This window comes from Rhinolophus ferrumequinum, chromosome X (assembly GCF_004115265.2).
Source record: "Rhinolophus ferrumequinum isolate MPI-CBG mRhiFer1 chromosome X, mRhiFer1_v1.p, whole genome shotgun sequence".
NCBI lineage: Eukaryota > Metazoa > Chordata > Mammalia > Chiroptera > Rhinolophidae > Rhinolophus > Rhinolophus ferrumequinum.
This window is the reverse complement of record NC_046284.1, coordinates 69,648,431-69,676,312: the sequence shown is the minus strand read 5'-3', so window position 1 is coordinate 69,676,312 and position 27,882 is coordinate 69,648,431. Positions and strand designations below refer to the sequence as shown.

Here is a 27,882-nt window from a genome sequence, read left to right as displayed (position 1 = left end):
TTCTGCCAATACCATGCTGTTTTGATTATTGTAGCCCTGTAGTACAAGCTAAAGTCAGGGAGTGTGATACCTCCTGTATTGTTCTTTTTTCTTAAGATTGCTTTTGCTATTCGGGGTCTTTTGTGGTTCCAAACAAATCTGATGAGTTTTTGTTCTATTTCTTTAAAAAACGCCATTGGGATTTTGATGGGGATTGCATTAAATCTGTATATTGCTTTGGGTAATATGGCCATTTTAACTATGTTAATTCTTCCAATCCATGAGCACGGAATGTCTTTCCATTTCTTTGTGTCTTCTTCAATTTCTTTCAAAAATGTCTTATAGTTTTCAGCATATAGGTCCTTCACATCCTTAGTTAAGTTTATTCCTAGGTATTTTATTCTTTTTGGTGCAATTGCAAAAGGAATTGTTTTTTGCATTTCTTTTTCTGAGATTTCATCGTTAGTATATAGGAATGCAATGGACTTTTGTACATTGATTTTGTAGCCAGCAACTTTACTGTATTCGTTGATTGTTTCTAATAGCTTTTTGGTGGAGTCTTTAGGATTGTCTATATATACCATCATGTCATCTGCAAAGAGTGATAATTTAACTTCTTCATTCCCAATGTGGATGCCTTTTATTTCTTTCTCTTGCCTGATTGCTCTGGCAAGGACTTCCACACTATGTTGAAAAGCAGAGGTGACAGGGGACAGCCCTGTGGTGTTCCTGAACATAGAGCAAAGGGCTTCAGTTTTTCACCATTAATTATGAGATTAGCTGAGGGCTTGTCATATATGGCCTTTATGATGTTAAGGTATTTTCCTTCTATACCTATTTTATTAAGTGTTTTAATCATAAATGGATGTTGTATCTTGTCAAATGCTTTTTCTGCATCAATTGATATAATCATATGATTTTTGTCCTTTATTTTGTTTATGTGATGTATCACATTGATGGATTTGCGGATGTTGAACCATCCTTGTACCCCGGGGATGAACCGCACTTGGTCATGATGAGTGATCTTTTTAATGCATTGTTATATTAGATTAGCTAGAATTTTGTATAGGATTTTTGCATCTGTATTCTTCAGACATATTGGTCTGTAGTTTTCTTTTTTTGTGCTGTCCTTACCAGGTTTTGGTATCAGGTTAATGTTGGCCTAATAAAATGAGTTAGGGAGTACTGTCTCTTCTTCAATTTTTTGGAAGAGTTTGAGCAGGATCGGTATTAGATCCTCTTTGAAGGTTTGGTAGAATTCACTAGTGAAGCGATCTGGTCCCGGACTTTTGCTTTTAGGGATGTTATGGATGACTGATTCAATTTCATTACTGGTGATCGGTCTGTTTAGATTTTCCAGTTCTTCATGGTTCAGCCTTGGAAGGCTATAGGTTTCTAAGAACTTGTCCATTTCTTCTAGGTTATTGAATTTGGTGGCATATAGCCCTTCATAGTATTCTTGAATGATCCTTTGTATTTCTGTGGTGTCCGTGATAACTTCCCCTTTTTCATTTCTGATTTTGTTAATTAGCGTTTTTTCTCTTTTTATCTTAGTGAGTCTAGCCAAGGGTCTGTCAGTTTTGTTAATCTTTTCAAAGAACCAGCTCTTTGTCACATTAGTTTTTTCTAGTGTCTTTTTGTTCTCTATTTCATTTTGTTTCGCTCTAATTTTTGTTATTTCTTTTCTTCTTCTGAGCTTGGGTTTCACTTGTTCTTCTTTTTCTAGTTCTTTAAGGTGTAACATGAGGTTATTTATTTGGGATTTTTCTTGTTTCTTGAGATAGGCCTGTAATGACACTAAATTTCCCTCTTAAAACTGCTTTGGCTGCATCCCAAAAATTTTGGTAGGATGTATTTTGATTCTCATTTGTTTCTATGTATCTTTTGATCTCTCCTCTAATTTCTTCTTTGACCCAGTCGTGCTTTAAAATTATGTTGTTTAATCTCCATGTATTTGTGTTTTTTCCTGCTTTCTTTTTGCAGTTCATATCTGATTTCAAAGCCTTGTGATCAGAGAATATGCTTGGTATGATTTCAATCTTCTTAAATTTGCTGAGTCTGATTTTATGTACCAATATATGGTCTATCTTTGATAATGTTCCATGTACACTAGAAAAGAATGTATAGTCTGATGTTTTAGGATGAAGTGCTCTATATATGTCAATTATGTCCATTTCATCTAATGTGTCAGTTAGGGCTGCTATTTTATTATTTTTTTTTTCTGTTTGTATGATGTATCCATAGCTGTCAATGATGTATTTAAGTCCCTTAATATAATTGTGTTTTGGTCAATTTCTCCCTTTAGTTCATTTAGCAGTTGCTTGGTATATTTCGGTGCTCCCTGATTGGGGCGTAAATATTGATGACTGTTACGTCTTCTTGTTGTATAGTCCCCTTTATCATTATGAAATGTCCATCTTTGTCTCTTGTTATCTTTTTCACCCTGAAGTCTGTTTCATCTGATATCATTATGGCTACACCTGATGTTCTCTGGGTACCATTTGCTTGGAGTGTCAATTTCCACCCTTTCACTTTGAGTCTATGCTTGTCCTTGTAGCTGAGATGTGTCTCTTCGAGACAGCATATGTTTGGGTTTAATTTTTTTGATCCAATCTGCTGCTCTGTGCCTTTTTATTGGTGAATTCAGTCCATTTACATTTTGGGTGATTATTGATATGGGAGGATTTCCTGTCATTCTATCTTTAGTTTTTTGGTAAGGCTGTGTCTCCATTGTTTCTTTGCCTTTCTGTTGTTGTCTATTATTTCTGTGTGGTGGTATTCTATGATATTTCCCTCTGTTTCTTCTTTTATTACACTATATATTTCAGTTCTGGATTTTTTTTTTGAGTGGTTCTCCTTAAGTTTATGTAAAAGTAAGTTTGATATTTAGAGTATTCCATTTTCTTCAGCACGCTTACTTTCTCCATTCCCATATTCTGGTTCAGGCCTTTACTGTCCCCCTTTTTATGTTTCGGTTGCCACAAATTGTCCCTGTTGGTGGTGGTCGAATAGCCTCCTTTAGTATTTCTTGTAGGGCAGGTCGTGTATTAGAAAATTCCCTCAGCTTTTGTACGTCTGGAAAGGTCTTTCTTCCTCCTTCATATCTAAAGGATATGTTTGCTGGATGTACTATTCTTGGCTCACAGTTTTTCTCTTTCAATAGTTAGAATATTTGGTTCCACTCCCTCCTGGCTTGTAGAGTGTCTGTTTGAAAAATCTGATGATAATGTAATGGGCTTTCCTTTGTAGGTGACCGTCTTCTTTTCCCTGGCTGCCTTGAGGATTCTTTCTGTGTCGTTGATTTTAGACAGCTTCAATACAATGTGCCTTGGAGATGTCCTGTGGGATTGAGGTAATTAGGTGTTCTATTTGATTCTTGGATTTTAGGATCCAGTGCTGTCCACCAGTTTGGGAAGTTCTCATCAACAATTTGTTTGAATATATTCTCTGTTCCCTTCTCTCTTTCTTCTCCTTCTGGTATACCCATTATTCTTATATTGGTGTTTGTGATGGAGTCAGAAAGTTCTTGTAGAGGTCTTTCATTTCTTTTAAGTCTCAAGTCTCTTTCTTCTTCCAGCTGTGTAATTTCCATGTTTCTATCTTCGATGTCACTGATTCTTTCCTCCATCTGGGCAACTCTGCCACCTAAGCTGGTTGTTTCATTCTTAACTTTTTCTATTAAGTGTTTAATTTCCAGAAATTCTGTTTGGTTCTTTTTTAAAATTTCAATGTCTTTCGTAAAATGCTCATGTTGTTCTTTGATTGTGTTTCTGAGATCATTAAACTGCCTTTCTGTGTTTTCTTGGATCTCGTTGAGTTTTTTCAGAACTGCAATCTTGAATTCTCTGTCATTTAAGTCACATATTTCCATATCTTTAACTTCATTTTCTGGAGACTTTTCACTTTCTTTCTGAGCTGTCTTGCTGCCTTGGTTATTCATGGCGATTACTGATTTATTTTTTCTCTTCCTAGACATCTGCAGGAGTGACTTCTGCATCAGGTTGATAGGAAGAGGTCTTTCTTTAGTTTTTCAGTACTTGTTGGTAGAATATTTTATTTTCTCTCCGACTGCAGCCTTTTTCTTCGCTCACCCGGTAGTGCTTTGTTTTCTCTGCACTATTCCAGCTTCTTACACAATGGGGGGATTTCCTGGGAGATGGGCTTCTCCTCTGTTAATAGTTCGCTTGGGTCACAGGGCGCAGTGTCTGTATGGGTATGCGGAGAGCTTTTGAAGTTCCAAAACTCTTCCCGCACCTGATTCAGAGCCCGTATGTTTCAGCTGTTCTGTTTACTCCTGCAGGGATCTGCCCAGATAGGTGGGGCCAGGGGCGGGGTGAGTTGTGAGAGGTGGCCCAGAGCAATGGCGGCGACCACCATCATAGCTGGTCCTGCTTCCGCAGCTCCCTCCCCTTTGCCAGAACTAGTTGGGCTGCGAATCTGTGTCTGTGGTCCACAGTTCTCAGAACATCAAATATTCTGTTCTTTTATTCTGACACTGCTAGTGTTCCTCTTCTATTACTGGGCAGGTGGGGGCAGGGCGATCTGTGGGAGGGTAGGGAGGGCCGGCTAGTCTCAGTGCCTAAGGCTCCGTTCTCTGCTTGGCAGTGAGGGCTTAAACCACTGTTTTCAGCCTTCTGCCCTCAGTCTTTCCTCCAAGGTCTCTGCCGTGAACATTGGGTTCATCCGTGTTATATGCTGCCCCCTCAGCCCTGTGGGCCATATGCGGAGCCCTAGCAGTCCGAGTTCTTCCCTCTCCCGCAGCTGCGGTAGTTCCGGGAAGCAGCGAGCTCGGACACTGAACTAGGTGTGTGTCCTGCGCCCGCCCGCGCAGCTCCGTCTCCGCACGTCTCCCTTCCCTTCTACCCCGCTCGCTTGATTCGCCCACCTTTCAGTGAATTCAGTAGTGGGCCTCTTCGTCTTGCCTGTCTGCTGTGCAGGGAGTCCTTTGTGGAGTTATTGTTGTTCGATTAGTTGTAAATTCCAGGGGAGCTTTACAGAGTCTCACCTCACGCCGCCATTTTTCTTGTTTTTATTTTTAATAAAAATATCATTTCAGGGCTGAGGGAAAAATAAGCAAATATGTGATTTGACAGTTTTTGTGTCAAATAAATCAACAAAATGATCTCTAATAGATTTTGGTTTTATTTGTACTTTTGATGACTTACTACATTTAACCATGTTGTATTTCATAAGCCTTGTGTTTTAAACCATAAGAAATTTTAGAGAGAGACATGTTTGAGTCATAAAGCTGCCTTATTTCAACTTTAACCTATGGAATGACATGTGATATATAAATAGAGAGGTTATCCTGAATATTTTATTGTTACCCCCACCTCTAAATTCAACACTTTAGAAAAGTGGTGATGATTTTTAAGTAAGCCTAACAAAAATCTAAAGGATGGATAAATATGATTATTTCATATTTTAGACCTTACAACTTACATTTGTTCAAAGATAGGTTACTTTGATCTGATCTTGTGTCATTAATTTATACTAACTTATGTACTTGATACAAGGCTGGTTAAATTGGCTACAACACTGCTACGATACAGTTATTGTCCTCAAGGAAAATGGAATCTATGGGGTTCAAAACAGAGTGAGAAAACAAGTCTAATTAGAGGGTTAGGAAAGACTACATGAAGAGTGCCACATCTAGTAGTTCCGTAGAATGGCCAGAAGTTTAGTAGAGAGGGTATTCCTAAGGGTAATGATGTGGAGAAAGACAACCGCTTGAGTTTAGCTATATCAAAGAATTCCTAAAGGAGAACAGCGAACAGAGACAAGGCTAGAAAAGTCATGTTGAATTTCCCCAGAGATGGGGTTTGGATGAGGTAGGAGCATATCTTTTTTTATATTTTTATTCCTAGTACCTAGGATAGTGTTTGACTAATCTTTGTGTAAAGAATGGGAAAATGTAAAGAAAATGCATATGATAAGTTTGCTTTTATGATTTTATGAGACTATTCTCTGATATATAGGTTTAGACTGTTTTTCAGAACCATTCCTATAGAAGGATAAAATCTCTCATTTTCATATTTTCCCTTTACTTTATTGAAAGTGTGATTCCATTATATTCCACTGCAGTGGCATAAACAACATCCAGCTCTTCTGCTGTCTTCAGGTCAACATAGGTGCCCTGAATAGATGGATATAGAGCTAAAATTGGTATGTTTGAAAGCAAAAATCAAGTAAAAATTTAATCTGTTCTTGTTATTGAATAAATTTCACATGTAACATTGTGAAAGTTTAAGGTGTTCAGCCTGTTACTTTGATATGTTTATATATTGTAATGTGATTGCCAATGTAACAATATTTATCACATTACATAATTATAGTGCAGTATTGTTTTCTGTATTTATTATACTGTTTAGATCTCTATGACACGTATACTACTTGTTACAAGTTTTTATCCTAAAACACCATCACTCTTATCCCCCTTCATCCGCTGGTAACCACCAGTTTACTCTCTGATTTTTAAAGGTTTTACTTTTTTAGATTCCACATATAAGTGATAGCATACAGTAATTGTCTTTGACTTATCTCGCTTAGCATAATGTGCTCAGGGTCCATCCATGTTGTTGCAAATGGTAGGTTATTCTCCTTTCTCATAGCTGAATAATATTTCACCATATATGCATTATATTATTGTCGCGTCCAGTGCAACACGGGCAGTGAGAGAACGAGAAGGGGTGGCGAAGGGTTAAGAAAGAAACAGAAATCAAGAAAGTTATGAAACGGGGCCAAGGGTCTTCCAGCCTCAAAGGACTGAGAGCCCCGAATCGGGCCACCTTCTGGCTTTTATTGATACACAAGGAAGTAGCATTGTTTTCTCCGCGGTCTGTGAGTCTCATACATCATACCAGAAAATTGATTCAAATCAATCACCCTTGCATGCAAACAGCCAGAATCAAAAGTCCCATGATGTCTTAACAATTATGGTATGTGCCTCCCCAGGGACAAATCCTTTATGCTGAAACTTATTGATAAGAATGGAAGGAGAACTGCTGTTATCACATCATTGACTCACTTCCCAAGCAGGTTGTGGGGAGGAATATAGCCACATAGGCAGAAGCTCTCCTTAGACAGGGGAAGGTGGGGGTCTATTCCTACCTCTGTCCACCCCGTGGGTTCTCCTGTTGGTCCCCACGCAGCTGCACCTGGCTTACGTTGTTCCCCCCGTGGGGAATATTACCTGTCGTTGGCTGACCAACCATCTTTTGGGGGCCAAACAGAGAGCCATGAAGTGTAAGCACAAAGCTGAAGCAAAGTCACTGAAAGGAACAGTCTCACAGACTCTTTTTTCTTTAGGGATAGGCACGAGGGGACAGACAGGCTGCTGCGTGACAACATATTATGTATGTATTTTTTATCATTCATTCATTGATGGGTGTTTGGGTTGTTTCCACATCTTGGCTATTGTGAATAATGCTGCGATAAACATGGGAATGCATATATCTCATCTTATTTTAGATACAATCATAAGAAAAACATAAAGGTTGGAGCTCTAAGGCATGCTGTCCAATAAAACTTTCTTCACTGACGTAAATGATCTATTTCTGTGTTGTCTAGTATGTTAACCACTAGAGTCGCATGTATCTGTTTAGGCCTTGAAATGTGGTTAGGAGGATGAAAGAACTGACTTTTAAATTTTATTTTAATTAATTGAAATATATAAATTTAAATAGCACATGTGAATACTATCTACCATATTGGACACTTCTAAGGATCCTGAGAGATTATCTATTCAAGGTCTTTCATTTTAAAAATAAGGAAACTTTGGCCCAGAGAGGTAGCATAACTAACCAGAAATTACATAGTTGTTCAAGAACAGAGCTAAAACTATACACAATTGTCCCGATGCCCAAGTCAGCAGCGTTACTGGATCTGAACACTGAAACTTACAGGTTGCTAATCAGACTATAATTATTATTTTTACTGCATTTATTGTGTTTAGTAAGAATTCTCCATTTCTCCTATCCTTTGAATTGCTTCCTTTCCTTCACGCATACTGACACTATCTCTATTACAAAAATGTCTTTAGGACGAAGCTTTCATTTATGTAGCTAGGAAGTAATTTTTAATTGTTAGATTGGTGCAAAAGTAATTGCGGTTTTTGCAATTATTTTTAACCTTTTAAACCGCAATTACTTTTGCACCAACCTAATATATGTGGGTTTAAATGACTTTTACTTTTAAATTCTTGGCATTCCCTCTGTGGTCTCCACATTCAAGATGTCCAATGTGGGTAAAAGTGTGATTCTGTCCATATCATCTAGAGTATTATTTTAATACAGATAATTGTTTATTAGTGATTTCCCTTCTGGTTTTCAGAGAAACTAAATGGGAATGTGTTATCTGTAGTAAATTATACACTCAGAAATTATCACTGAACTTTAGAATCATGTATTGTCAAAATTAGAAGGAACTTTGAACATTTTGTGGTGCAGGTTCCTTTCACAAATGGGCAATGTAATACATAGGAAAGGAAATTTACTTATAAAAGGTGACATAGTGAGTTATTAGCAAAGCCTAGACTAGAACCCAGCTTTTCCAATTCACAGCCTGGTGTTCTTTCCATTATATCATTATTGCCTCTCAGACCTTTACAAGTGAACAAATCAAAGGACACTGCAGCGTGCAAAGTTCCATTAAGCTTCTAATGGCTGTACTGAATTTTGATGACTAATCTCAGTTTGTCACAGCTCATTAGGTGCTGGAAATAGACTCACTAAGTTCTTGAGCCAAATATTTAAAAGCAGTTTACACTTGCAATACTGCAAGACAATTGAATTTTCTTACAAATCTGAATTTGAAGGTCTGTCTGGCTGTTTGCATGGGTTACTTGTTGCGTAGCTATATTCCATTATGCCAGCTTGTACCTACCCCGCAGGAGTCAAAAATATGGTTACCTTTTCTTTGAAGTGAAGAAAGCATAGTCATTTTTTTTTTTAACTGTATTGGTCAAAGGCCAAATATTGTGAGTTGGAAGTTGCTGAAGCCAAGATATGATGCAGGACTGACCGGTGACAAGAAGCATGAAAGACAGTGTTTTACTGCAGCAATGCAGTTCTTTTAGCCTGCTACAGCACTTGCTGCCACTTAGACTAACATTCAAAATGCAGTGGGTGCTTCAAAGGTAGAAAATATACAACTATAAACTTCTGAACTTCCCAGGCCCACGTGTTTGACGTTTTCATTTACGTATCTAGCAGAGGGTCTCATCAATGCCAACGAACTAATCTCATCTCCTCAACATTATATATTGCTTCTGTGTTCCCAAGGAGTTAACAGTCTACTTGGGGAGAAAATACTGATATCAGTGGCAGATTAACTGCAATTGCAATTGGAAGCTAAGGATAAGTGTCAGTTGGGCAGTCGTGGGAAATAAGACTACTTATATAGATTGGTGTTAAACAGTGCTAGGAAAAAGGCGGCCAACTTATTTACTTGAGCAAGGTAGTAATCTGAATGACAAAAGAATTATTTTGGTTTGACAGTGGTGATTACAGTTGGTTGGAATAGATGAGAATTTAATGGTGGCCTTTGGTTAGGAGTTTGATGATGACGATGACGGTGATGGTAATATGTAGTTAACATCTGTTAGCCCTTTTTCTGTGCTCATCCCTGTGAGATAGGTAATATTACATATATGGAAATTGATATGCAATCAAATCACTTGCCCAAGGCAATACCACTAGTAAGTAGTACAGCTAGAATTTGAATTTAGTCCTACCTCTCAAGTCTGTCCTCTTTCTACTGCCTTACCAGACAGATAAGGGCCTGGTCTAGGTTGGTGGCCCCTATAGCACTCTGTATCTACATGCACTATAATGCTCATTACTCTGGACAATTTTTGTATTACATAACTGTATTCTCTATTAGACTGTGATTCTTTGAGGACATGGATCATATGTTAATCATCTTTGTAACCTCAGCACCTAATGTAATTGTACAGTAAGACTTAACAGTGTTAATTGAATGAAAGAATAGAAAATGAGTAAACAAGAGGCATACTAATTATTTAATTTTTGTATTTGACAATAGATTAGCAGGAGAATATTGAATTTGGTAATACTAGAATGCTTTCTTCTGCTCTTGCCTTTTATCAGTATTCCTAGATCCTCATTTTTAATGAAAAATGCTGTTGAAAGATTATAATGGGGATGTATCCTAAGTTTCACAGGAGTCTTTTTAAATTTTTTATTATGGAAAATTTCAAACATTTATAAAAGTACAGAGAAAAATGTCAAATATAATAATATAGCATAACATAATATGTAAAATATAATATAGTATATGCCTATCATGCAACTTCAACATTTATTGAGTCCTGGCCAATCTTGTTTTATCTCTATCCAACCCCTGGATTATTTTGAAGCAAATTCCAGATTGATTTCATCTGTATAGATCAGTATATATTGCTTTAAAAAAAACTGGAACTCTTTAAAAACGTATCACAAATAAATTAACAATAAGTCCTTAATGTCAAGTAAATCTAGTCAATGTTAAAATATCACTGAATGTGTCATAATTTTTTAAAGTTCATTTTTTATTCTGGTTCCATATAGTATTTATACATTGCAATTTATTGATTTTAAATCTTTAAGTCTCTCCCTCTATCTCTCTTCCTTTATTTATTGAAGAAACTAGGTCATGATATTTGCCCTATAGAGTTTCTGAATTCTTCAATTTCCTTATCGAATTCCCATGGTGTCTTTTATGCATTTCTCTGTCTTCTGTGTTTTCTGTATCATGGTAATACAGGGTAATCAACTGATAATTCTTATTCAAATTCAGAACTAGAAGATTTTGCTTTCATTTCAATATCACATCTTTCTCCCCTACTGAAAATCCCAATCTTTAAAATACCAGTATATTTAAATGTCTTATTCTACAATATACATGCAGCACTTTAATAATAAAATGCCAACACTGCCACCAACAATGTAATTATTTAAAACAGTTTTAATATTTGTTGTTTTTGCTATTCTCATTGCCCATTGAAAATAGCCCATTAGGGATAGACAGTCAATTTCTTGGTTATAAATTCGCCCTCAGTTAGTCCTGGAATAGCCCATTAGGGATGGACGGTCAATTTCTTGGATATAAATTCACCCTCAGTCCTGCCTGTGGATCATTGCCTCTACATGGTTTGTTTATTTCACTTTCCTTTTAGTTTTTAGAGTTTAACTTTTAAAATTTTGATTTTGTTCTATACTTATCACAGGACTCTTGATTTAATAAAATAACTTTTGCTACGTGATAACATCCCTAAAAAAGAGCTAATTATTATGACAGATTTTAGATTACTCTATAATAAATATATGCACTCTATTACAAAATAGGTAGCAAAAATTGTCATAGAAGAGAACTTTAAATTTCAATTCTGTTAGTAAAGAAAAGAAAACTCATGTTTATGTTCTCAAGTGAAGTTGGGCAAGTCAGTGCTCTGCTTTATTGTTTCAGCTCTCATACTGTGAACAGGTGCCCCTTTTGTGGTCTAATTAGTGCTATGTTTTTTTTCACTTTTTGTTTTTGTTTTTGGTGATACTGCTATTTTAAATGGCTCCCATGCATAGTACAAAAGTGCTAGCTAATGTTTGTAAGTTCAGGAAAGCTGTGACATGCCTTAAGGAGAAAATATATATGTTCGATAAACTTTGTTCATGCATGATTTATAGTGTTCTTGGCCGTGAGTTCAATGTTAATGAATCAATAGTATATATTAACTAAGGTGTCCTTAAACAGAAACACATGTAAAAGAAAGTTAAATATTGATCAGTTGATGAAAATGTAACCAGAGGCTCATAAGAAGTGAACCCTATATTTTCCCTAGGAGCACTGGTTTAGTATTCCCTAAATCAGTGTTCATGGCTATTTTATGGAATATGACTACTGCAGATAATGACAATCAACTATATTTTGATTACAGAAGCACTTGGAAGAGTTGAGTCTTATGGGGGAGTTACCTGATCCTCATCTTTAATCTTGTTATTTGTAAATCTATATATGATAGAATTCTGTTCTAGAACCTGTTATCTTTTTGGGGAAGCTAGTTTTTATCTCTCATTGATTTTAAACAAGTCATTTATAATTTTGAATTGACAAGTCATTATTTAGAAATTACAAATAATTTTAACTTAAGGTTTTACCTTCTTGCGAAAACTATAATCATCTATGCTCAATTTGAATTCTGTTTAACTATCAGCCTTATGAGCCTGTGAGTTTTTATAATACCCTCCAATCTGATACTTTTACATATCTTATTTGATTTTCTAAATCATGGGTTGGCATGTTTTTTTTTTCTGTAAAGGGCAAGACAGCAGATAGGAGGTGCGATTATAAAATATGGTGAATGTTTAAATTAAAAAAAAATTATTATACTACAAGACACATTGCCATTAATCCCCCTCAAAATACTTTCCCACTCTTCAGACACACTTGTCCCATCATTCTTGTCATTTTCTGAAGCAGTTCTAGAAGTCTTCTTTCGTCAAGTGTTTTTAGTTGCACTGTTGTGTCTGCCTTGATATCCTGAATCAATTCAAAGCGTTTACCTTTCATGGTCATTTTGACTTTGGGGAAGAGCCAGAAGTCACACGGTGCCAGATCCAGTGAATAAGGTGGATGAGGACACACCATAATGTTTTTATTTGACAGAACTTGCTGTACCAGAAGCAATGTGTGATATAGAGCCTTTCCGTTGTGATCACAAAATACGATGTATGCTCTGCCGAGTGTGTCATCCAACAGAAAGGCAAGGATCTTTAATATGGGAAACAGCATGTCAAACCTTAGTAAAAGTGTGAGACAAGTTTCAGTTTGTTCGGTGCAGTCAGTCGAGTGTGAGCTATGGTTGAGAGAAGGTGTGTTTTAAAGTGTGTCATAAATCATTCTCCATCATGATAATGATCCGTGTAAAACATCGCTTCTGGTATATGGCAATTTCTGTCAAATAAAAACATTATGGTGTGTCCTCATTCACCTTATTCACCGGATCTGGCACTGTGCGATTTCTGGCTCTACCCCAAAGTCAAAATGATTCAGGACATTGGGGAAGCCACAACAGCACAACTAAAGATACTCACGAAAGAGGACTTCCAGAACTGCTTCAGAAAGTGGCAAGAACGATGGGATAAGTGTGTTTAAAGTGAGAAGGAGTATTTTGAGAGGGATTGATGTCAATGTGTCTTTTACTGTAATAATGTCTTTTTTTTTAAACATTCACCGTATTGTTTGATCACACCTCACCTCATACGAAGTCAGACAATTATGTTCACAAACTCATCATAGAAAAAGTGCTACATACCTAGTTGCTGAATATCACTACAGTCACCTTTGAAGTACTCCCCCTTTGGAAGCTATGCACTGACACCAGCACCTAGTCCACTCTTCAAAGCAGTTTTGGAACTCTTTTTCTGGAATGGCCATCAGAGCTGTCATCGTATTACCCTTGATGTCCTGAATGTCATCCAAATGTCTTCCTTTCAATATTTCCTTTATCTTTGGGTAAAGAAGGAAGTCATTGGGTCCAGATCAGGTGAGTAGGGAGGGTATTCCAAGACAGTTATTTGTTTACTGGCCAAAAACTCCCTCACAGGGCGGCCAGATGGCTCAGTTGATTAGAGTGCAATCTCTGAAACAGGGTTGCCCGTTTGATTCCCACATGGGCCAGTGAGCTGTGCCCTCCACAACTAGATTGAAGACAACAAGCTGCCGCTGACCTTCCGGAGGGGCGGCCAGATAGCTCAGTTGGTTAGAGTGTGAGCTCTCAACAACAAGGTTGCTAGTTCAATTCCCGCATGGGATGGTGGGCTGTGCCGCCTGCAACTAAGATTGAAAACGGTGACTGAACTTGGAGCTGAGTTGCGCCCTCCACAACTAGATTGAAGGACAACAACTTGTAGCTGATGGGCCCTGGAAAAACACATTGTTCCCCAATATTCCCCAATAAAATTTTAAAAAATAATAAAAAAACCCTCCCTCACAGACAGTGCCGCCATGTGAGCTGGTGCATTGTCGTGTGCAAGAGCCATGAATTTTTGGCAAAAAGTTCAGGTCCTCTAACTTTTTCATGCAGCCTTTTCATCACTTCCAAATAGTAAACTTGGTTAACTGTTTGTCCAGTTGGTACAAATTCATAATGAATAATCCCTCTGATATCAAAAAAGGTTAGCAACATCATTGCAACAAGTTCACAAACTTCATTGTCAGACCTTCTATGTTAGACTTTGCAGGATGCAGAGTTCACATATTCTTTTTTGTTTGTTTATTTTTGTTTTGTAAAATCTTTAAATACTTAAAATATATCTATATATCTATATATATATCTATATATATATATCTATCTCTATATATATATCTATATATCTATATATCTATATATATCTATATATATCTATATATGTATATATAGATATATATAGATATATATATATTTAGCTCAGCGTCCAGAACAGATTTAGCCCAGAGCTGCAGTTTGCTCATCCCTATTCTAAATTTTCAGTGTTGTGTACAGTCAGCTGCCTCTCTTTGGATGGTGATGCCTTCTTCATCAGTATAACCTGTGTTTTGAACAGGCCTGAGGGTGCTAAACTGCCTGTTTTCTTTTGATCAAAATCTTGGCCTTTTGTGTTTAGAGGCACTAAGTATGATATTCTTTATTGTTATTATAGTTCTTACTAGAGCCTAATTAACATAAAATACATGTGAGATGAAAAATGGGGAGTAAGTATAGCTGCTTAACATCTTTATTCAGCAATCAGAAGGAATGGGGAACTAAAATTAATTGCCCATTTGCCGAATGCAAGCCATTTTCATTAAATATTCAATCCTCATGATAATCATAAAAAAGAAGACATTTCCATTTTTTTCAGATATGTGGGCTGAGACTCTAAGTTAGCACTGTCCAGTAGAACTTTCTTTAAAGATGGGATTATTATATATCTGTGCTCTGAAATATGCTGTTGAACACTTGAAATGGGGCTAGTGTAAATAAATAACTAAGTTTTAAATTTTATTTACTATAATTAATTTAAATTTAAGTAGCCGTATGTTGCTAGTAGTTACCATATTGGGCAGCCTAACTCTAACGGCTTAAGTAACTTGCCAGGATTTAGACAGTACAGTCCACAACTGGAATTCAAAACCAGGTCTGTACAACTCCTAAACCAATGTGTGTTTTTTTGCTGTTGTTTTTTGTTTGTTTTTTCCCCGTTATGCCACACTGCCTCATCGAAAGGGTCAAGGTGGATAGACCCTGCCCTACTGAGTAGAAAATATAGTGAAGATACTTAGGCATTTTTCAAGTAATACTAACTTTTTAGACGTTAGTGCAGTTCATCAATCCAGACTCTGGAGCACTAGATCATAATTGTCAAGCAATACCTACGAATTTATTTTATAGTCTATATTTGTTATTGCAATATGTGAAGTAAGATAATTGCACTCTGAGAACATTAGGTTGTTGAAAATTTTTCAATTATTAGCATATTTTAAAAGTGTTTTTCTTATACCTAGAGAGTATGGTCTAATCAGGTGGTTTATAAATAGCTTTTAAATCTTGTAACAATTGACATCTTTCACATAATCACTACAGAGCTTTATTAACAAAATTTCCCATGTATGTGGGAGAGCATCCTTGCTGGCATCAGTTTTCATATGTTGTTTTTTTTATTGATACCTTGCAAAGGTATGGAGTGGAAATATTGTTATTTCATTAGTGAATACCAACTGAGGATAAGAAATGAAAAGTGATGTCTTTTGGGAAGGCAGGCCTAGATAAATCATTTTGTGATGCTGACATACTAGAGGGAGGCTTGAAGCGGGGAAAACAGTGAACAAACTCTTGGATTAGTGTTGAGTCTTAATTTTACTCTGTATTTTTAGAATCTTAATCTAAATCAGAGTGATGCCTAGTTTTAGCAGGAAATTGCTTAGTTTGTTCCTGTAGCTCTCCCTAATCTGCTCAGAAAATATTAAATGTGTCAAAAATGAAATACAGGCACTTCTCTCAGAGAACATTTAGATTTGGCCCATGTTTCTTCCAGTTCTTGCACAATTACACTTGTGTGTAAGCCAAAGAGACCTCTTTCCTCTGGGTGTCGTTTGTTGATTTCAGCAAACCTCCTTTCCCTTCTATAGAATCAAACTCTTAAAATATTTGTTCCTTGGAAAACTGTTTATTTGACCTATTGAATGGATAATCTTTGGGAATTATTTTGATACCTGAATAAACACTAGAACACTTTGTTCTTAGAGCCAGTGATTTTCCTGTATTTTTATTTCAAATCAAATTATATCCAAAACAAAGGTCATTTTTGGCATTAGACTAAGAATGAAACAGTCAAAAGAGGAATGCATTGGGAAAGTTAGGGGCAAAGAATTTGTAATGGAAGGAAATTATTTTAATAAATAATATAAATAAAATTGTATTTTAAGATGCAACCTAAGTCACCCAGTACTTCAAATCACTCCTTCCTTTACTTTTCCCATTGTATTGATCAATTTGTAATATACCATATAATTTATTTATTGTATTTATTGTCTGTCTCTGCTCCACTAGAATGTCAGTTCCATGAGAGCAAGATTCTTTGCTTTGTTCTCTGGTGTATCCTAAGCACTGAGACCAGGGTCTGGCACATAGTAGTTGCTCAATCAGTATTTGTGGACTGAGTGAATACCATGATCTATCCCACTTCATCCCTCAAATTTTATATTCACTTCTTCCTAGTAATTATTATATTGCTATATTCCATATGAAATCGGTAGTTAATTAATTGGTAAAAATACTACTCTACATATAGTATGAGAAGAGAATTTTAGGAATTATATCCTAAAAATGATTGAAGAAGTAATTTGGAATGCTTGAGTTTTAATAAGTTTAAATGAAACCCATAGTGTTCTTGAGAGGCCCCCAAATTTTTCAGCAAATGGAGGATGGAGAGTTTTTCAATTAAAATATGTATTTGTGATACATCTTTCTCAGATGGGAAAGCTGACAAGCATGCCTGCGGGTCTGATGTGTGCCTCTATGAGTGTGCGTGCAGCCAAAGAAGAGAAATCCAAAAAGCAGCTAGTGAAACCAGAGCAGGTAAGTTGTCTACAAATGTTTGTGGATTTTTTATAACATAAATGTGATGCAAAAGCTGTGAGTTTTTTTTGTTGTTGTTACCTCTGTTCATCAAAATGTTTTTGACGTATTTGTTACGCACATTTTATAAGTTGAGAAAAATAGTTATAAGGTGTCTCAAAATAAAACTGTATATTGTATTTAACCCAAACATCTAAAATCCATATCCAATGAAAACGATTGGCGATTTTTCTTAATGAATAATCAATGAGTAGTACCGGATCTTAGTACTTCTAAGCAATCCGATTTTTCTTTCTTGAAAAATTCATACAGGTACACCTGATATTTGCAAGTCTTTGAGAAATTCATTAATATCTCAGTTTGGAAAGTGATCTTAGAGATTTTCTAGTTGAGTCTTCTGTATGTTACTGTAATCTCCTCTACCATAGGCACACTAAGTTGTCATTTATCTTCTTCTACATGAATAAAACTCTGAATAAAGAAACTTAAGGCAGACCATTCCATTTCCTGGTGGCAGCTCTTTCAATTTAAGGTCCTTCCTTAGGTCAGACACAAACTTGTGTCATAATAAGTTCTATTCAGTAACCCAGTATCTCTTGCATTGGTACCATATATCTCTTCCACAAAACAACTCTTCATATGTCAGTTACACTTTAATTCATTTTGTTTCCTGGATAAGTATAGTAGTAATAACTTTACTACTAATACTACTAATAGTAGTAACTTTAACCATTCTTCACATGTCATAGCTTTGAGTTCCTTCACTGTCGTGATCATTCTCTGCCAAACACATTCATGATGGTTAGCATTTTCTTCGAGTGTAAATATTTTGACCACTGCTGGATAGAGTCAGAAGCTGGCTAAGATCACATTTGCTTTTATATACAGAGGGTGCCAAATCAATGTATACACATTTTAAGAAAGGAAAAAAACTATTAAAATTGTAATACAATGAATGACACTAGCATTCATTTGATTAATGTCATCTTTTGAGCGAATGTCATACTACACATTGCTACTGTAATTCAATTCAACTTCGAAAAGTAATATGTTGATAACATCTCTTAAGATGTATACATTTTTGGCACCCCTGGTATATACATATATGTTTTGTGTCCTGGAAATCAACCTTACTTATGATCTTTGACTGAGACATAGTAAACCTTAATAGTAAACCTTAAAAGGGTCATTAAACCTTTTTTACATGGGCTACTGGTAAGCTATGCCAAGCAGAAAACAAAGCCATGGAGCCTGGCCGCGTCCCCCCAACCTCCCAGAGCTAGCAACAGGCCCCAGAAAAAGCTGTAGTAGTGTCAGGTTAAAGAATAGAATGTCAACAGTCCCGAGAACTGGAGAGACAGTTCCTGAATGGCAGATGTGCACTGCGGCTAATCCAAGTAACAAGGATAGAGATATAGGGGCAATGCAACTATGGTCTGAAAGTCACCATTACTCAGAGGAGAACAAAGACACAAACACCAGTGGCCTCTCCCAGCCCACCCCAGTCCCACCTTTCTCGGCTGATCCCAGCAGGGGCACCCAGGACTGCCCAGTGCAGCTCTGCGTCTGGCTGCAGGGGCAGCACTGGGATTTCAGGGGCTCAAAACTCCATTGTCCACCACATCCTCTCATGGGCGTGGTGCCCTGAGACCGAGGTGACCTGGTTACCGAGGAGATGCCCACCTTCCTGGGGAATCTTCCACCATGAGAAGCCAGAACAGAGCAAGAGAAAATAAAAAATTCCAGCACTACCAACTGAAAAGCAAAAGAAAGACCACTTTGTATCAACCTGCTGAGAATTTATTTCCTTAGATTCCTAGGAAGAGAAATAACCCATCAATTAACCATGAATAACCAAGGTAACAAGACAACTCTGGAAAAAAAAAATATCTCCAGGAAATAAAGACATGGAAATACGAGGTCAGACAAGTAAGGTCATGAATTCATCCTAGAAAAAGTGCTACATACCTCATTGCTGAATATCACTACGGTCAACTTCAAAGTACTCCCTTTGGGAAGCTATGTACCAATGCCAGTGCCTATTCCACCCTTCAAAGCAATTTTGGAACTCTCTCTCTGGAATGGCCATCAGAGCTGTCATCGTATTACCCTTGATGTCCTGAATGTCATTCAAGTGTCTTCCTTTCAATATTTCCTTTATCTTTGGGTAAAGAAAGAAGTCATCAGGGACCAGATCAGGTGAGTAGGGGGAGTGTTCCAATACAGTTATTTGTTTACTGGCTAAAATCTCCCTCACAGACAGTGCCACATGAGCTGATGCATTGTCGTGATGCAAGAGCCATGAATTACTGGCGAAAAGTTCAGGTTGTCTAATTTTTGAAAAAATTTTTTATTGGGGAATATTGGGGAACAGTGTGCTTTTCCAGGGCCCATCAGCTCCAAGTCCAGTCGCCGTTTTCAATCTTTAGTTGCAGGGGTTGCAGCCCACGATCCCATGCAACGGCAACTTTGTTGCCAAGAGCTTGTGCTCCAACCAACTGAGCCATCTGGCTGCCCCACCGGTAGCTCGGTAGTTCGTTGTCTTCACTCTAGTTGTGGGGGGCACAGCTCACTGGCCCATGTGGGAATCAAACCCTGTTACTAAGAGCCCGCGCTCTAACCAGCTGAGCCATCCGGAATCCCCCTCAACTAACTTTTTCATGCAGCCTTTTCAGCACTTCCAAATAGTGAACTTGGTTAGTAGTGTGTCCAGTTGGTACAAATTAATAATGAATAATCTCTCTGATATCAAAAAAAGGTTAGCAACATCGTTGCAACAAGTTTGCAAACTTAATTGTCAGAGCCAGAGCTTGTATGTGACTTAAATGACAGAGAATTCAAGATTGCTCTTCTGAAAAGCTCAACAAGATACAAAAAAATTCAGGCAGTTTAATGAACTCAGAAATAAAATCAATGAACAAAATGAATACTTTACCAAAGAGATTGAAATTTAAAACAAAGAACCAAATAGAAATTCTGGAGCTGAAGAACTCCATAAAAGACATGAAGAATGAAATTAGCCAGCTTAGGAAATAGAGCTCACCAGATGGAGAAAAGATTTAGTGATACTGAGGATAGAAATCTGGAAATGATGCAGATGGAAGAAGAGATGGACTTGAGAGTTAAAAGGAATGAAAGGACTTTACCAGAACTACCCGACTCCATCAGAAAGAACAATATAAGAATACTGGTATACCAGAAGGAGAAGAGAGGGAGAAGGCCACAGAGAGCCTAATCAAACAAATAGTCGATGAGAACTTTCCAAACCTATGGAAATAACTGGATCCTTGAAACCAAGAAGCAAACAGAAGACCTAATTATCTCAATCATAAAAGGCCTTCTCCAAGGCGTATTATATTGAAACTGTCAAAAATTCATGACAAAGAAAGAATTCTCAAGGCAGCCAGGGAAAATAAGATGGTAGCCTACAAAGGAAAGCCCCTTACATAATCATTAGACTTTTCAGCAGAAACTCTACAAGCCAGGTGGGAGTGCAATCAAATATTCAAACAATTGAAAGAGAGAAATTACCAGCCAAGAATAATATATCCAGCAAAGATATCCTTTAGATATGAAGGGGTAATAAAGACCTTTCCAGATACACAGAAGCTGAGGGAATTTTGTACCACAAGGCCTGTATTACAGGAACTACTGTCTTTTCCCAGTCTGTACTTACATGAATGGACATTTTGGACTCAGTTGCAGGTACATTCATACCTGTTTAACCTTGATCTAGTTTATCATGCCAGCCTGTTGATATCTAATTGTGGTTACTGATTCTGTTCACCATTGTACTTCTTATCTTTTCCAGCCTTCAGTCACCCCTAAGATTTTTCTACATACTTAGAAATGTATATTTGAGTCAGACCGGACTGAATCTGAATCTTGACTCCACCACTGATAGTTGGATGAGATTGGACAGAATTCTTATTGGTGGCATAAATATTCTGTTGCATGAATGTACCATTATCAAATGTACAATGTCTATGATTTTTTGAAAATTTAGCATATTTCCAATAATTTTTTATTGTAATAGTGCATTGTCAAAACACCTTGTACATAAACCTGTACGTACATCTACAACTATTTCCTTATAATAAGTTTCTAGAAATGGAATTATAGGTCAGAATGCATGAAATATATCAATGTATTGCCAAATTGACATACATAAAATTCAACAAAAAATATTTTCTGAGCTCCTCTTGCATGTGTGTGAGGCACTGTTGTAAGCACTGGGTAAAGTTTTATTAATTTTTATTAGCAGTCTAGGATAGATTAACTTTCCTAAATACTGTCTCTCGTTATTCTTTCTGCTTTTTATTAGTCTTAGAGAGATGATGTTTTTAAGTCTACCTTTACACTTCCATCTTTGGAAAGCTCAAAATCTAGGTAGAAAGATAAGTAACATTTGACCCTAATAGCTGAATTTGCATATTACTGAATTTTAAAATAAATTTGTGCTGTTCACTATATTGTGAAGTACACGGGATTCCTTGATATGTAGTGTTTTCTCCAGTACATTATACTGTATTTTGCCATGTATTATGTGCTCCCGTGTATAATGCACATGCATTTTTGGCCCAAACTTTCAGGGAAAAAAATCTTTCATTTTAATTTTTTAATTCAAAATTTTATTTGTTTATATTTAGGTATTTGTTTTTTGTATTATAGAGGAATTTTAGCACTTATTTTTAAACATATTATGGTACAAGAAATTTTATGTAATAAATAATTACAAAACACAAGAACAGATACAACGTACAAGAAATTTTATGTACCGGTAACAAATTTATGATATTTACGCATCATAGACTGCCAAGAACTCTTCGTCGTTGCAAGTTCGTTGTAAGTTCAACAAAACCGATTACCATATTCCAGGGTATTATTTTGCATACGGATATCGTATGCAGTATTGATTTCTAGAGTTACACTTTTAACTCATAAGCATACATAAAAGAATTTAAAACATTTATATTGATATGGAATTAGTACAGCCCATGTATAATGTACATCCTTAGTTTTCCCTCACAAATTTGGGCAAAAAAGTGTGCATTGTACATGGAAAACTATGGAAAATAAAATTTAATTACTTGTTAAAGTTGGTTGCCCGCTAAGTGTTAGGGATTATTCACAAAGTTAGGATCCAGTCCTTGAGGAACTTAGAATTTCTGAAGGAATGAAAATGTGATTTGCATGTAACATTTCCAGGTACTTTTATTGTGTAAAGTGAGTTATGCCTCTGTTTAAATCTATTTACAATAAAGCTTCTACTAAACCAAAACACTGTATGAATAAAGTGTCCTGGTTAATTGAATCTTTTGGTAAACTTGTAGCTAATCAGAAAGTCCTTTTTTAGTTCAACTCTTCTCGTTAAAAATCTTTTTTTAAAAGTTTCAACATACCCCTGCCTTATTAAGTACTATCTAGTGAATATAATTAAATCTTTATTAGAAAATCCTGGAGAGCCGTGGGGTGATCATTTTTTAAACTAAGAAATTTGCAGTGTTCAGATCTGTAAAATGATTGACATTTGGGCTAGGTGTATGTACAGTTGGCCATATCCCTAGATGTTTCTTTTAAAAGTATTTCTATGATGTGAGTTTGTCTTATTTTCTTGTTATTTGCTTGTTTTCGCCAAAAATAACAGAAAAGAATATTGATGTGAGAGTTCTAGTTACTTGGTTCAATTTAATCTAAATGTGGTTTTATAGCTTACTGAATCTAATTGTAATTTCTAATTGAGTACAAGCAAGTTGTATTTATACAATAAGTGACATTTAAGCCCAAGGGCCTTGAATCTATAATGAGATTGTTCTTCCCTCGGTGGAAATAGAATTCTCACAGTAGAGTTGAATTATTTTTAACTTTATAGAGATATGTTTGACAAATAAAAATTGTATATATTTAAGGTATGCAACTTGATGTTTTGACATGAATATATGTTATGAAATTATCACCACAGTCAAGCTAATTAACATATTTGTCACCTCACTTTGTTACCATTTTCTTCTATGTATGTGTGTGTGTGGGGTGGTCGGATAACATTTAAGAGCTACCCTCTTAGCAAATTCAAGTATACAATACAGTATTGTTAACTATAGTCACTATGCTATACTTTAATTTCTGAACTTATTCTTCTTGCATTCTCTTTGACCTCCTCATTTTCCCCTCCACCCCACACTTGGTATTTCACTTTCTGTTTCTAAGTCTATTTTAAATTCTACATGTAAGTGAGATCATACAGTATTTCTCCTTCTGTGTCTGTCCTGTTTCATTTAGCATAATGTCCTCTAGCTTCATTTATGTTATCAAAAACGGAAGGATATCCTTCCCATTTCCATAAGGATTGCACTGAATATATAGATTGCTTTGGGTAGTATGGACATTTTAACAATATTAACTCCTCCGATCCATGAACATGGAATATCTTTCGATTTATTTGTGTCTTCTTCAGTTTCTTATTTATTTATTAAATTTATTGGGGTGACATTGATTAGTAAAGTTATATAGCTTTCAAGTGTACATTTCTTCCATTTCTTTTATCAGTGTCTTATAGTTTTCAGTGTCCAGGTCTTTCACCCACCTGGCTAAATTTATCCCTAGGTTTTTTGTTCTTTTTGATGCAATTGTAAATAGGATTGTTCTATTAATTTCTCATTCTGATAGTTTGTTATTACCGTGTTTCCCTAAAAATAAGACCAGGTCTTATATTAAGTTTTGCTCCAAAAGATGCATTAGGGCTTATGTTCAGGGGATGTCAACCTGAAAAATCATGCTAGGGCTTATTTTCCAGTTAGGTCTTATTTTCAGGGAAACACGGTAGTGTATAGAAATGCCACAGATTTTGGTATATTGATATTGTTTCCTGCAAATTTACTGAATTTGTTTATTATTTCTAACTGTTTTTGAAGTCCTTAGAGTTGTCAATTTCTCATATTGTGTCATCTGCCAATAATGAGAGTTTTACTTCTTCCTTTGGTTTTCGTAGACAAGGATTTTGGGGATTCGTCTCTCCTGTGCAGAATCTAAGTGTTGAGGTAACTGATGTGGAGCACAAACCCCTCGCTCCTCAGTGAATAGATGTGTATTTTGAGATCCCTCCTGAGCGTGGATCTCTGTATCTAGTGTGGGATAGTGTTGTGGTTGTTTGTTTGCGAGACCATGCCACTGCTTCTCCTGTCTCAGTGCTGCCCTTTTATCCTTTGTGTAGGGGCTCAGTTTCTGGCTTCTGAATAGTCTTTATAAACAGCTTGCCAGATCATTCTTGCATTTTTAAGATGATTTTAAAAAAATATTTAGTAGTAGTTTTAGTTGTTTTTAGCAGGAAGATTGATAAAGTTTCCTATTCTGCCATACTGCTAGAAAAGTAATTTCAGTTATTTTATATTTTTGACACGAAGTGTTTATTTTTCTTCTAGCTCCCCATATATACTGCACCACCTCTCCAGTCTAAATATGTTGAAGAGCAGCCTGGTAATTTGCAAACGGGCTTTGCTTCCATCCGCTCTACAACTGGTCGTTATATTGGCTGGTGCAAGGTAAGTCAGTTCTAATAGTTGTTTAATATTGGAGGTTTCTGATTTGTATTACATAGCAGTTGTTGCAGTTACCCATTGATGTGTAACAAACTACCCCGAAATTTAGTGGTTTAAAGCAGTAACCATTCTATTATATGTCATAATTTTTTGAATCAGGAATTTGATCAGAGTTCAGACAGGTGAGTCTCCTGTTGCATGTGGTGTTGACAGAGGTTCCTCAGTGGTATTCATCAGGTGCGCGGGCTGATCTAGAGGGTGGAAGACAGCTTCAGTCTCATCTCTGGCAACTTGTCACAGATGCTAGAAGGCTGGGCTCAGCTGAGAATGTTGACTGAAGCACCTACACATGTTCTCTCAGGGAAGGTGGTCAAATAACTTCCATGTGCAGTTCAGCGCTCCTATAGAAAATGTCACAAGAGGCCCTAGGCAGGATTTGCCAGACTTCTTAGCTATCCTCAGATGTCCAAGAAAGTTACTTCTACAGCATTCTATTGTTAAATCAAGTCACCAAGGCCAACCTCGTTTTAAATGGAGGGGAAATAGATGCCAACTCTCAATATGAGTACTAGGGAAAAAATGTGTGGCCATATTTAATCTACTATACTACTACTGCATAGATTAAACTAGTTCAACAAGCATTTATGTCACCTAGAATGTACGAAATATTGTTTGGCCTTTTACCTGAAATTCTGAAATTACTTCTGAATTGTTCCTTATTTGACTAAGCAAAATGTTCATCTGTTTTGTTTAGTTCATAAGACCATTTGATTATCGTCAGTTATTTGGCAAAATAGAATTCACCTTGTTTTAATACTTAGCCTTTAGTCAGCATTATCCAGCAGCAAGGAGTGGAGTAAGCTGATACAATACTGATGTTTCATTATCATCACATCAACATACTGTGTTTCCCTGAAAATAAGACCTAGCCGGACCATCAGCTCTAATGAGTCTTTTGGAGCAAAAATTAATAGAAGACCCGGTCTTATTTTACTAGAAGACCGGGTCTTATAATAATAATACAATATAATATATAATATAATAAATATATATAGGTGTGTTACCATCAGCATCTCCAATGTTAGTGTCATAATGACAATGTTGGTACCGTTGTTCTCATCATTCTGACCTAATAACTATACAGCTTTTCATCAAATCTAGACTATCCAATTGTGAACCTTTCTGCACCTTTGTTTCTAATCCATTCTTTTTAAAAAGAAAATTCTAATGATCTTATAAAATACCAAATCTGAGAACTGTGGTCATTTTAGATGATATTTCAAACATCTGATGATTATATGGTGTTATTTTTGAAAAATTGTGCCTCCCAATTCTAATAGTACTAGTTGTACTAAACATTTAATAGCTTGATCTCAGAGGGAAATATCTTAAGTAATTAGGGTCTGAATCATGCCTCTAAGGCTATATGCCAACAGCTGGATGATTCACCCTTGAGTCTCCTGAGACCTAATTTTCCATAGTGTTCTCAAAGTTGTTTTCAGTGAGGTAAATTATTCCTGAGAGATCCTTAAATTGCTGTTGTTACTGTCACCCAATTTAAGACTGAAAGAACTTTGTATTCTGTTAATATGCTGAAATGAATAGGTTGAAGAAGGGTACTTTCTAATGCATTTCATCTAAAATGTAAACAATATTTTCTCTCTAAATCGCCCCTAAAAACATAATATATTCTTTAAAAATTACTTCTGACTCAAATTATATTAAACTTCGAATCATGTAGGGTGAATTCAATTTCTACTCCTACTCCTTAATGGTGTTTTGAAATTTAGGTAGCAGTGACCCCCAGTGGTAAAAGTGAATACCTAAACACAGCTAAGGAAAATTTCCCCAAAGAAGTGACGAGTTTTTTTCCTCACCAGTTACGTGATTCCTAATGTCAATAGGTGTTACATGAAGGTGAAGTTTTCTCAAGAGACAGTCCCTAAAGAGAAGTCGCTCAGTGGCAGTTAGGGTCTATTCTGGTTTGTACAGCTTGAGACCATGATGAACAGGACGAACCTCCGCATCTCTGATCACTGAAAATATCTGAGAGAAAGTTACTAATACCAAGATAACTCAATATCAGTAACATATGTCATATGAGTGTAATATGCTCATTTTTATTTTATTTGTTTTGAAAATCTCCTTTGTTGTTTTTACCCCATGGTTTGATAACAGCTAGTTCAGAGAAGGAGACCATATATTTGGATTGCATTTTCTGGTTCCTTCAATAGAGTACAATGTGAGAGTTGCTATGGGTAAATCATTTGATGCCTTCAGTTTTCTTTTGATGTAATTAAGGTAGTACCTATTATTCAATAAATGTGTATAACAATATTTCTTGCATTAAAATAAATTAGAAAGAAGTGAAAGGAAAAATTTGATTTAAAGTTCTAATCCCTCCAGTGGGTTCATATAATCTTGATTTGTAGAGAATTTATGTTCCTATTTAAGAACAAGATGGACACTAGCCTATGTAGGATGATTTCTGTCCTGAGATAAATGTCTTATTAAATTTATTTCCCCTTCTAATGCGCACTTGAAAAAGGGAGAAGATAAAGAACTTTTCTTCAGGGTTTTTGTTGTTTTCTCCACAAATCATTATGTTGTTTCTACTGCATCTTTATTGATCAGCTATTGTTTCTAAGCTGAAATATACCTTTCTTCATGTTTTATTTAAATTCCATTCATTTTTCTAGGCCATTATTAAATAAGATGATAAGACTTTGTATTTCTGCAATAACCTTTATAAGAGCTTCTCTGATTATTTTATAGGTATTAGTTTACCTATTTATATGAAGGAAGTAGTAAACAAGTATTATCCATGTTAAATAGAATGAAAAGCAAGAAGTGAAGAGAAGTTTAACAAGTTCAGTATCCTCATAGTGAATAAATAGGAAAGCTAGATTTAGATGTGGGTATAATTCTAAGTCAATGTTTTAATGTAATCTCAGAGATGTGGACTATTTGATCTAATTATAAACATCTTCAACAATGCAGATGTCCTTTTTTCCCCCTTTTTGCTTAGGGTGTTTATGTCTTTGTGAAAAATGGGATAATGGATACAGTACAATTTGGAAAAGGTAGGTGAATGAACCATCCATAATTGGGAATGTTCTATTGTCTTTTTAATTTGCAAGGTTTAAATGTGAGGAAAATAAACATGATATGTTATCCATTAGCATATTTTACCAACTGAGAAAATACTCTGTATTGCAGTTTATTATAATAATAACAGAGCAATGGTATCTATCATTTATTTAGCTATTCTTATAT

At 36.0% G+C, this 27,882-nt stretch overlaps 1 protein-coding gene across 4 annotated transcripts in view; it reads left to right on the top strand.

The window, feature by feature from the left end:
- Positions 1 to 27,882, top strand: part of APOOL (apolipoprotein O like) — an 84,531-nt gene that overhangs the window by 37,349 nt on the left and 19,300 nt on the right. For 2 of the 4 annotated variants that reach the window (XM_033103628.1, XM_033103709.1), the window contains exons 2-4: positions 16,967 to 17,071; positions 24,490 to 24,609; positions 27,635 to 27,689. In XM_033103628.1, coding sequence (XP_032959519.1) covers positions 16,967 to 17,071; positions 24,490 to 24,609; positions 27,635 to 27,689 — 280 coding nt within the window. Of the gene's footprint in view, positions 1 to 3,276; positions 3,332 to 7,287; positions 7,335 to 16,966; positions 17,072 to 24,489; positions 24,610 to 27,634; positions 27,690 to 27,882 lie in introns of those variants that run through there. The other 2 variants (XM_033103717.1, XM_033103547.1) reach the window with 2 other exon arrangements.